The sequence below is a fragment of the Thalassophryne amazonica genome, chromosome 4 (genome assembly GCF_902500255.1).
Source record: "Thalassophryne amazonica chromosome 4, fThaAma1.1, whole genome shotgun sequence".
Classification (NCBI taxonomy): domain Eukaryota; kingdom Metazoa; phylum Chordata; class Actinopteri; order Batrachoidiformes; family Batrachoididae; genus Thalassophryne; species Thalassophryne amazonica.
In genome coordinates this window covers 49,452,801-49,464,903 of record NC_047106.1, presented here as the reverse complement: position 1 = coordinate 49,464,903, position 12,103 = coordinate 49,452,801, and the positions used below count along the sequence as shown (strand labels likewise).

The 12,103-nt window shown below is 38.3% G+C and overlaps 1 protein-coding gene across 1 annotated transcript in view; it reads left to right on the top strand.

Annotated features, from left to right (window-relative positions):
* The first annotated feature begins 5,695 nt into the window (after window positions 1-5,695).
* Window positions 5,696-12,103, top strand: part of mrps22 (mitochondrial ribosomal protein S22) — a 39,551-nt gene continuing 33,143 nt past the window's right edge. The window contains exons 1-3 of the mRNA XM_034167842.1: window positions 5,696-5,843; window positions 10,909-11,066; window positions 11,155-11,319. Of these exons, the coding sequence (XP_034023733.1) occupies window positions 5,717-5,843; window positions 10,909-11,066; window positions 11,155-11,319 (450 nt within the window). The 5' untranslated portion in view covers window positions 5,696-5,716. The remainder of the gene's footprint in view (window positions 5,844-10,908; window positions 11,067-11,154; window positions 11,320-12,103) is intronic.

The window sequence follows — 12,103 nt, the reverse complement described above, 5'->3', positions numbered from 1 at the left end:
CTATGTACTATCTAGCTTTTGGTGATAGATATTTGATTGTTTTTTTTTTTGATATGACTGAGCTCCTGTGATTAATTTTTATGTGACTAACTCTAGGTTTAAATCCTGAGAGCAACCTTGTGGCTGTTCAAGGAGCAGTGGTTCAATACAGTGACATTTGAATCTATTTTCTTGATGCAGTTTTAGGATTATTTAAGTTTTTTTCTTTAAGTTGAACATAAAAATATATAAACAACACACCTGTCTAACTTTTTTTCCCCATAAACCTTTTTATAATTTAATTGACAAAGCTTTAGAGCATTTAGATGTGTGATCCTGAGTTATTTCACAATAGATGGGCCAAATAATGACAAAAAAGTTGTCTTTGCAGAAGGAATGATTTGCCATGTATCTTCATCACGTGCCTATTTTCACATAAGAATATGTTAGTGTTTTTGACTTTTCTTATCATCCAGACGGTTTTCATACTTATCAAACTGTTCAAGAACACAGCGTAATGACAAGTGAGGAATGTGTGTCGGCTACCCAGAGTCAGGCCGCATATCCACTGTAGACTGTGTGAACTCTGATAAAAGTGTACCGCATAAGTATCAACTACACCTCTGTACAAAAGCTTGGAAACACTCAGTAAAAAGAAACAATGTCTTGGCTGAATTTTTTTAATGTGTGCCAAGATTATATCATTAATAAATGAAAAAATGCCAAGAAATTGCTCTGCTTTATTCAGTGCTTCGTTGTGGCTTTTTTTTTTTCTGTGCGGCCATATTACTGATACTTAATGGGATAGTGACCCCTGATGTTCAAAAAGTATATTACACCGTTGACTTCAATTTATGCTTGAACTGCAAGGTTATTTTAATTGCGTACGTAATAAAAACAAATGTGAAAAAGTGCTTACAGAATTGCACTGAACAGTAAATCCTCTGGGATTTTTCAAAGGTGAGATATCATCATGGTGTATTTACTGTGCTTTTACCATATTATTATATTACATATATAATATATTATATATATGAACCTCTTATATATTATATATTATAATATTGCAGCTTGGCTTCACTTTTATTATTATTATTATTATTATTATTATTATTATTATTATTATTATTATTATTATTATTATTATTATTATTATTTTGCCTTTTTAAGTGCAACTAATGTGTGACATGAATGTCCCTGCTTTTCCTTGACACTACCTTTGCATTTAACTAATTTTCCTGCACTTAATATAAAGTCCATCACATGCAAAGCAAAACCAAAAAAAAAAAAAAAAAAAAAAAAATGGTATGATTAAGTACTTTTTAAGTGATTTCTTCAAATTTATCTTGTATCCTAAAAATCCTTGGGTTGACCAGTTTTTAGAACCAAACAACATCAAAAAGTATACAATAAATAAAACAAAAAAAAAAGACAGGATGATTTTTTAAAAGAAACAATTATGCAAAATATGTTTCTAAATATCAAACAGTGCAAAAAATCTTTATCTTGAAAACTCAGATATTTTAGGTGAACTGTCGCCTAGTTTTACATGAACTTCATATTGATCAGTCCAGTATTCATTGATTAATATGCCCTATTTATTGTCTATGTGGATTTGCTGCTCAGGGTTGGGACCAGGAGGCAGAGCTGTGGTCTTATACACCTCTCTGCAGCTTCTCTCCCACTGCCATCCCCTCATTACCCCATCCCCGTAGAGACGGTGCCTGCTCCCAGACTACCAATAACCAGCAAAAATCTATTTAAGCATAAAAATTCAAAAAGAAAAAATAATATAGCACCTTCAACTGCACCACAGACTAAAACAGTTAAATGTGGTCTATTAAACATTAGGTCTCTCTCTTCTAAGTCCCTGTTGGTAAATGATATAATAATTGATCAACATATTGATTTATTCTGCCTTACAGAAACCTGGTTACAGCAGGATGAATATGTTAGTTTAAATGAGTCAACACCCCCGAGTCACACTAACTGTCAGAATGCTCGTAGCACGGGCCGGGGCGGAGGATTAGCAGCAATCTTCCATCCCAGCTTATTAATTAATCAAAAACCCAGACAGAGCTTTAATTCATTTGAAAGCTTGACTCTTAGTCTTGTCCATCCAAATTGGAAGTCCCAAAAACCAGTTTTATTTGTTATTATCTATCATCCACCTGGTCGTTACTGTGAGTTTCTCTGTGAATTTTCAGACCTTTTGTCTGACTTAGTGCTTAGCTCAGATAAGATAATTATAGTGGGCGATTTTAACATCCACACAGATGCTGAGAATGACAGCCTCAACACTGCATTTAATCTATTATTAGACTCTATTGGCTTTGCTCAAAAAGTAAATGAGTCCACCCACCACTTTAATCATATCTTAGATCTTGTTCTGACTTATGGTATGGAAATAGAAGACTTAACAGTATTCCCTGAAAACTCCCTTCTGTCTGATCATTTCTTAATAACATTTACATTTACTCTGATGGACTACCCAGCAGTGGGGAATAAGTTTCATTACACTAGAAGTCTTTCAGAAAGCGCTGTAACTAGGTTTAAGGATATGATTCCTTCTTTATGTTCTCTAATGCCATATACCAACACAGTGCAGAGTAGCTACCTAAACTCTGTAAGTGAGATAGAGTATCTCGTCAATAGTTTACATCCTCATTGAAGACAACTTTGGATGCTGTAGCTCCTCTAAAAAAGAGAGCTTTAAATCAGAAGTGCCTGACTCCGTGGTATAACTCACAAACTCGTAGCTTAAAGCAGATAACCTGTAAGTTGGAGAGGAAATGGCGTCTCACTAATTTAGAAGATCTTCACTTAGCCTGGAAAAAGAGTCTGTTGCTCTATAAAAAAGCCCTCCATAAAGCTAGGACATCTTTCTACTCATCACTAATTGAAGAAAATAAGAACAACCCCAGGTTTCTTTTCAGCACTGTAGCCAGGCTGACAAAGAGTCAGAGCTCTATTGAGCTGAGTATTCCATTAACTTTAACTAGTAATGACTTCATGACTTTCTTTGCTAACAAAATTTTAACTATTAGAGAAAAAATTACTCATAACCATCCCAAAGACGTATAGTTATCTTTGGCTGCTTTCAGTGATGCCGGTATTTGGTTAGACTCTTTCTCTCCGATTGTTCTGTCTGAGTTATTTTCATTAGTTACTTCATCCAAACCATCAACATGTTTATTAGACCCCATTCCTACCAGGCTGCTCAAGGAAGCCCTACCATTATTTAATGCTTCGATCTTAAATATGATCAATCTATCTTTGTTAGTTGGCTATGTACCACAGGCTTTTAAGGTGGCAGTAATTAAACCATTACTTAAAAAGCCATCACTTGACCCAGCTATCTTAGCTAATTATAGGCCAATCTCCAACCTTCCTTTTCTCTCAAAAATTCTTGAAAGGGTAGTTGTAAAACAGCTAACTGATCATCTGCAGAGGAATGGTCTATTTGAAGAGTTTCAGTCAGGTTTTAGAATTCATCATAGTACAGAAACAGCATTAGTGAAGGTTACAAATGCTCTTCTTATGGCCTCGGACAGTGGACTCATCTCTGTGCTTGTTCTGTTAGACCTCAGTGCTGCTTTTGATACTGTTGACCATAAAATTTTATTACAGAGATTAGAGCATGCCATAGGTATTAAAGGCACTGCGCTGCGGTGGTTTGAATCATATTTGTCTAATAGATTACAGTTTGTTCATGTAAATGGGGAATCTTCTTCACAGACTAAAGTTAATTATGGAGTTCCACAAGGTTCTGTGCTAGGACCAATTTTATTCACTTTATACATGCTTCCCTTATTAGACGGTATTGCTTAAATTTTCATTGTTACGCAGATGATACCCAGCTTTATCTATCCATGAAGCCAGAGGACACACACCAATTAGCTAAACTGCAGGATTGTCTTACAGACATAAAGACATGGATGACCTCTAATTTCCTGCTTTTAAACTCAGATAAAACTGAAGTTATTGTACTTGGCCCCACAAATCTTAGAAACATGGTGTCTAACCAGATCCTTACTCTGGATGGCATTACCCTGACCTCTAGTAATACTGTGAGAAATCTTGGAGTCATTTTTGATCAGGATATGTCATTCAAAGCGCATATTAAACAAATATGTAGGACTGCTTTTTTGCATTTACGCAATATCTCTAAAATCAGAAAGGTCTTGTCTCAGAGTGATGCTGAAAAACTAATTCATGCATTTATTTCCTCTAGGCTGGACTATTGTAATTCATTATTATCAGGTTGTCCTAAAAGTTCCCTAAAAAGCCTTCAGTTAATTCAAAATGCTGCAGCTAGAGTACTGATGGGGACTAGAAGGAGAGAGCATATCTCACCCATATTGGCCTCTCTTCATTGGCTTCCTGTTAATTCTAGAATAGAATTTAAAATTCTTCTTCTTACTTATAAGGTTTTGAATAATCAGGTTCCATCTTATCTTAGGGACCTCGTAGTACCATATCACCCCAATAGAGCGCTTCGCTCTCAGACTGCAGGCTTACTTGTAGTTCCTAGGGTTTGTAAGAGTAGAATGGGAGGCAGAGCCTTCAGCTTTCAGGCTCCTCTCCTGTGGAACCAGCTCCCAATTCAGATCAGGGAGACAGACACCCTCTCTACTTTTAAGATTAGGCTTAAAACTTTCCTTTTTGCTAAAGCTTATAGTTAGGGCTGGATCAGGTGACCCTGAACCATCCCTTAGTTATGCTGCTATAGACGTAGACTGCTGGGGGGTTCCCATGATGCACTGTTTCTTTCTCTTTTTGCTCTGTATGCACCACTCTGCATTTAATCATTAGTGATCGATCTCTGCTCCCCTCCACAGCATGTCTTTTTCCTGGTTCTCTCCCTCAGCCCCAACCAGTCCCAGCAGAAGACTGCCCCTCCCTGAGCCTGGTTCTGCTGGAGGTTTCTTCCTGTTAAAAGGGAGTTTTTCCTTCCCACTGTAGCCAAGTGCTTGCTCACAGGGGGTCGTTTTGACCGTTGGGGTTTTACATAATTATTGTATGGCCTTGCCTTACAATATAAAGCGCCTTGGGGCAACTGTTTGTTGTGATTTGGCGCTATATAAAAAAATTGATTGATTGATTGATTGATTTGTGCACTGTACTAGAAACCTACTTAATATTTAATAATAATAATAATAATAATAATAAGAAGAAGAAGAAGACGAAAGTAATTAAAAATTTCAAAGAAAGAAAGAAAGAAATCTATTATTTCCTTTGATGATCCAGTTTCTTTTTTTTAAATCACAATTAGCATCAGGTTTTCAAAAATTAACATTTGTAAAATTGATATGTTCTTTTATTAACATGGTGAAGACAAAAACACATTATGATTTATGTTAATAATCACATTTGAAATTGAATCTATCTATCTGTCTATCTATCTATCTATCTATCTACAACCCCAATTCCAATGAAGTTGGGACACTGTGTAAAATGTAAATAAAAACAGAATACAATGATTTGCAAATCCTCTTCAACCTATATTCAACTGAATACACCACAACATTTTACACAACGTCCCAACTTCATTGGAATTGGGGTTCTTTCTATCTATCTATCTATGTATCTATCTCAGTCTGAATTGGCTCAGCCATCATCATCACAAAATAGTAGTTTGAATAAAATAAGAAATACTACATAATTAGACTACATATCCCATCATGCTCTTCAGTTTTAAGGTGAAAGGTCACTTCTCCACGAGGGGGGAATAAATATGGCGGCGCTCGGCACAGCACGGCATTTATTTTCATGCTGTTATCATCTGAACACTGTTCAGAGGAGCAAGCAAATATTTAGAAAATGTAACGTACGGAATCTTTGCAGTATAACACAAGATAGCGGTAAGTTTTATGGCTATGAGTTTAATCGTGGCTTATTATATTTGTCGTGTGACGCTCTGTGCCCTTGTCGTGAACTTCTTTCGCCCTGATGATAATGAATCAAAATTGTTTTCCTGTTACAACAAACACACTTCCTCATAATGCATGTCAAACTCATCAGAGTCTCCCAAAGAAACCACAGTCCTCCGAAGAGTTCTCGTAACAAAGACTTCGAGTCGTCACCTTAGGTGTCACAAATTTGCAGTAAGACAGGAAGCACCACGACCCTAAACACAGCATGATTCCAAAAGATCTTACCAGAGGTCTCTTGTTAATGGAACGCTGAGGACCCAGAGACAGAATGTCACTGGAGATGAGTGAACATATCGACAGGTTAAACACTTTCACCACATCCAGATTCACTTCTGATAATCAAGTCCAGGATGTTGTTGGAAGCCCTGATCTTCGATCCAGGGCAAACCCAGACACTGATTCCTCCCTCAGTTTCTGAGGTGCCTTGGTGTTGAGGACTCCAGCAAAGACAGTGAAGGCTGCACGTTTAGGCTGCAGCAGGTAAATGACTACTTTTGGACTGGTGGAGATGGACTGATTTTCTGCCTGGATGGGTGTCATCCAGGACCAAAGGTGGTTCCTTCATGTAGTGTATGTGGAAATGCACAGTATCAAAGCATGCTCACTGACGTGAACTGATACATAGTAAGTTCCTTCAGCTGCTCCCTTGTCTTCACTTTGGGTAGCCACAACAGATCCAAGGTGGATCTGCATGTTGGTTTGGCACAAGTTTGATGCCGGATGCCCTTCCTACAGTCTTGTATAAAGTACCTCAAAGTGATACTTGAGTGAAAGTACAAGTATCTTACCATAAAATTACTTTGGTAAAAGTTAGTCTCCTTTTAAAACTTTCACTTGAGTAAAAGTCTTAAAGTATCTGACATTTTCTGTACTTAAGTATCAAAACAAATTTCTCATATAAAATGTACATTAAGTAAAAGTATTGAGTAAAAGCCAAATCCAAAACAAGTGGAGAGTGAAATGACAACACGAACATAAAGCCAGTGTGATGTCTGGATAAACCGGGAGGGGGCCTCAGCCCCTATAAAAGGCTGGATCCACCTCTGGTGGAGCAGCTGGTGTTGGTGACGGGATGACTGAGCATGAGGTGGATGTATGTAGCTGTAAATAAAGTTGCCATTCTTTTTCCTGGAAGACCCACGCACACTTTTCTGTTAAACACAACAGCCAGGCTCTTGTGAAACAGCTTTGTTGTGATTTGGTGCTATATAAACTGAATAAATTGAATTGAACAGTCATTCATAGCTACACAGTTGTGCAAAATTTAAGGAAAAGTAAAAAAAAAATAAAAAATGCAAGCATCACCAACACCAACCACTGCAAAGTAGGGCTGGGTATCGATTCCGTTTCTTAAGATTCAGAATTGATTATTTTGATTTGAGCTGATCCTGTATCAATTTGGGTTTTTTGATAAACTGTTTTAAAACCATTTTTTGAGCTGTTACCTGATTGTCTAGTTATGCATATTAATACTACTTAACAAAATTTGGCTCAAAATGCAAGCAGTAGTGTTTCAGAGTTATAAATTTTTAAATTTTCAAGGGGAAAATGGCCCCGATGTCCACAACATAACTCAAGCCTGCTGCGCGGCAAGCTGGAGGAGCAGCGCGGGGTGTGGGGGGAGTTCTTCTAATTTCTCTTGCTGCAGGAGAACTGAGGAGAACCTTTCTCCCGCAGCAGAACAACACAGCAATGGAAAAAGTTCTCCAACACACCAGAGAACCTTTGTGTGTGGTCCCACAGAAATGGTACGTTATGAGGAACGAAAAAAGCCGGTCTGTGTGTATGTGCGTCAGTGTGTGCACATTTAGAGTCCAGAGCGCAGATGGTTTTCACCCTCCACAGTGTTCCTCAGCGGGGGCAGAGATTCAACCAGGCATCTTTTATATTATTTGTCTTTTAAACTTATTTTATATCAAACATGGCACTTGATGAAGCAGGGCTGGTAGGCGCTTTAGGCGCTAATTTAGTTTCTTTCTGCAGAGTACAACGAAATCTACAACCCCTGGCAAAAATTATGGAATCACCAGCCTTGGAGGATGTTCATTCATTTGTTTAATTTTGTAGAAAAAAAGCAGATCACAGACATGACACAAAACTAAAGTCATTTCAAATGGCAACTTTCTGGCTTTAAGAAACACTATAAGAAATCAGGAAAAAAAAAATTGTGGCAGTCAGTAACAGTTACTTTTTTAGACCAAGCAGAGGGAAAAAAAATCTGGAATCACTTAATTCTGAGGAAAAAATTATGGAATCATGAAAAACAAAAGAACGCTCCAACACATCACTAGTATTTTGTTGCACCACCTCTGGCTTTTATAACAGCTTGCAGTCTCTGAGGCATGAACTTAATGAGTGACAAACAGTACTCTTCTTCAATCTGGCTCCAACTTTCTCTGATTGCTGTTGCCAGATCAGCTTTTCAGGTTGGAGCCTTGTCATGGACCATTTTCTTCAACTTCCACCAAAGATTTTCAGTTGGATTAAGATCCGGACTATTTGCAGGCCATGACATTGACCCTATGTGTCTTTTTGCAAGGAATGTTTCACAGTTTTTGCTCTATGGCAAGATGCATTATCATCTTGAAAAATGATTTCATCATCCCCAAACATCCTTTCAATTGATGGGATAAGAAAAGTGTCCAAAATATCAACGTAAACTTGTGCATTTATTGATGATGTAATGACAGCCATCTCCCCAGTGCCTTTACCTGAGAAGCAGCCCCATATCATCAATGACTGTGGAAATTTACATGTTCTCTTCAGGCAGTCATCTTTATAAATCTCATTGGAACGGCACCAAACAAAAGTTCCAGCATCATCACCTTGCCCAATGCAGATTCGAAATTCATCACTGAATATGACTTTCATCCAGTCATCCACAGTCCACGATTGCTTTTCCTTAGCCCATTGTAACCTTGTTTTTTTCTGTTTAGGTGTTAATGATGGCTTTCGTTTAGCTTTTCTGTATGTAAATCCCATTTCCTTTAGGCGGTTTCTTACAGTTCGGTCACAGACGTTGACTCCAGTTTCCTCCCATTCGTTCCTCATTTGTTTTGTTGTGCATTTTCGATTTTTGAGACATATTGCTTTAAGTTTTCTTTGTTGACGCTTTGATGTCTTCCTTGGTCTACCAGTATGTTTGCCTTTAACAACCTTCCCATGTTGTTTGTATTTGGTCCAGAGTTTAGACACAGCTGACTCTGAACAACCACTGACATCTCTCGTGTTGGAGCCATGATTCATGTCAGTCCACTTGGTGCAACAGCTCTCCAAGCTGTGATCACTCCTTTTTAGATGCAGACTATTGAGCAGATTTGATTTGATGCAGGTGTTAGTTTTGGGGATGAAAATTTACAGGGTGATTCCATAATTTATTCCTCAGAATTGAGTGAGTCCATATTTTTTTCCCTCTGCTTGGTCTAAAAAAGTAACCATTACTGACTGCCACAATTTTTTTTCTTGATTTCTTATAGTGTTTCTTAAAGCCAGAAAGTTGCCATTTGAACTGACTTTAGTTTTGTGTCGTGTCTGTGATCTGCTTTTTTTTCCTACAAAATTAATCAACTGAATGAACATCCTCCAAGGCCGGTGATTCCATAATTTTTGCCAGGGGTTGTATGTCCTGCACACAACAGTACAAAATTGACTATTACACTATAAGCTGAAGTAGAACTTTTGACCATGTTGAAGGCTTGGTTTCCACAGTGTTGGTCAAACAAAGTCAATATCCAGAAGGTTAAGAAATAAGAAGGCTGAAGAAATTTGGTATGCCATCAACAATCCTCAGCAACCTTTACAGGAGTACAGTAGAAAGTGTTCTCATCACAGTGTTGTGTGGCAATTGCACTGAGGGCCCTCCAGTGTGTCATTAAAAACAGCATCTCAGGAGTGGGTTTTCTCTGATTCCAGGACATTTCTTACACCAGGGCCATCAGAAGGGCACACAGCATTATAAGGGACAGCACACACCCCCAACACAGTCACTTTATGCTCCTGCCATCAGGCAGGCGATACAGAAGTGTGAGCCGAAGGACATCATTAACAAACAGCTTCTTTCGACAGGCCATTAGGCTTCTGAACAAACACTGCATTTTCCCACTAATTTAAACTGCTGAACTGGTTAACCCCCACACAGTCTGAAGTGCAATATTTACATAACCATCTCAGTTTTTACATGTTTTAAATTTTATACTCAGGCTTTTTTATATTAACCTTTCTAAAATATGCCCTTTAAACTCACAGTGAAAAGTAATCTGTACATCATGAGTTCAAAGAAATAATCTAAAAGCCAAAATGATGGTGTGAAAAAGTTAGTGCACCTTTTAGTATGACACATATAAACCAACACTTTTACATCCAATCTTCCGTGGCAAGAAGGAGACAAGTGAGGAAAGCCACCAAGACACCTACACAACCCTGAAGACATTATAGGCCAGGGGTGGGCAACTTGCTCCAGAAAGGGCCAAGAGGGTGCTTTTTTTCTTTGCAGCCACTGACTCCACCAGGTGATTTCACTGATTAACGCATTCCATCTGATTAACGCATTCCATCTGCTCAAAGTGATACTAATCAGTGAAATCACCTGGTGGAGTCAGTGGCTGCAAAGAAAACCTGCACCCTCTTGGCCCTTTCTGGAGCAAGTTGCCCACCCCTGTTATAGGCTATGTGGTTGAGACTGGAGAAATTGTAAATAGTGCAAGTTTCACATTTTGCGTTACCAGCTTCATACTGGAGTGGAGCAGAGAAGAATTTTGTTTTAACAAAACCGATCAACTCGAGGCATGTATCTCTGATGTGCCTTCTGGCAAATTGTAGCTGAACTTTCAAATTTTCTTATAAAACCCCCCCCAAAATCCTTCTCTATACCATTTCATCATGAAGCTGTAGAACTGGTGATGCAAAATACAAAGTGGTACTGATCAAGTCAAATTGGCATCGGGTTAATTTGCTGATTGGTGAAATATATTAACCATTGTGACTGTCTTTGCAGGCCCATTGGACATGGTAAAGCCCCAGTTCACAGATCCAGATGTGCAGGACATCCTCACCAGGATAACAGGTCTGGACCTCGAGAAAGTGTTCCAACCCATTCAGCAGAAACTGAAACCACCCACTTACAAACTCATGACTGATGAACAAGTAAAAAAGGTACATATCAGTTAGATTCCATGAACAGCCCTCCACAATCCCAAAGCTGCGCGTGATGGCATTTTAAAGTATCACTTTGTGTTTCCAGGCCATCAAGGTAGCCACATATAAGGCGAAGAAGCTACTGGAGATGCCACCCGTCCTTCCGGAGAGGAAACCCATCAGTGATGTGCTGTGTATAGACAAGACACTAGATGGCATGGACACAGCTAAATATGTCTTCACAGACATCACCTTCACTGTCCCACACAGGGTAGGAGCATTTTATTTGTCTTGCTGGTGACACAAGAGGAAGCAGAATAAGGCTAAAGGTTTATTACATTGGGTCTCATTCAATTCAGTTTAAAAAAAAAAATGTAATTTTTTTTTTGTTGTTTTTTTTTTTTTTTTTTTTGCTTAAACAAAAAAGAATAAGACACAAATTTGAAAATGCTATGTGTCATTCATGAACTGTTGAAGAGCATTGATTTGGTCTTTCCGACATCCAAGTTCTATGAGTTGGGATGGTTATGGATGCAAGATCTCATTGTCTGCAGATTGGTTTATGGCAAATACATTTTTCCACCTTAGATACTACTGGTTACTTTACACTGGTGAACCACTCAGTCTGATTGCATTATCAACATCTGCAATATGAATAAAGTTTTTCCAACAGCAAAACATGCTGCGTAAAAAAACAATTGAGTAAATGGATGTCTCTGCCCACACGCTGCTGCAGTGCACAGCAGAGAAAAAGAATATAAACAATAACAGCTAAATGTCACAGTAAGATGGGCTTACACTGGCTCACCTTTTTTGCTAGACCACTGTCATTCACTTCAGGAAATGTTCACAACTGAATCCACAACTGAAACCACAGTGTTCCCAAATATCTGTGCTGTGTTAATGGGCTCAGATTGTCCGATCCACATGTGATAATCCATCATCAATTATTAAATGAGGAACCAGAATATTCCCAAACAGCAGACTCCACGCTGTGTACAGACACTCAAATAAAATCCTCTGTTTCATCTGATCACTAAAAGGAGTTGTCCCAA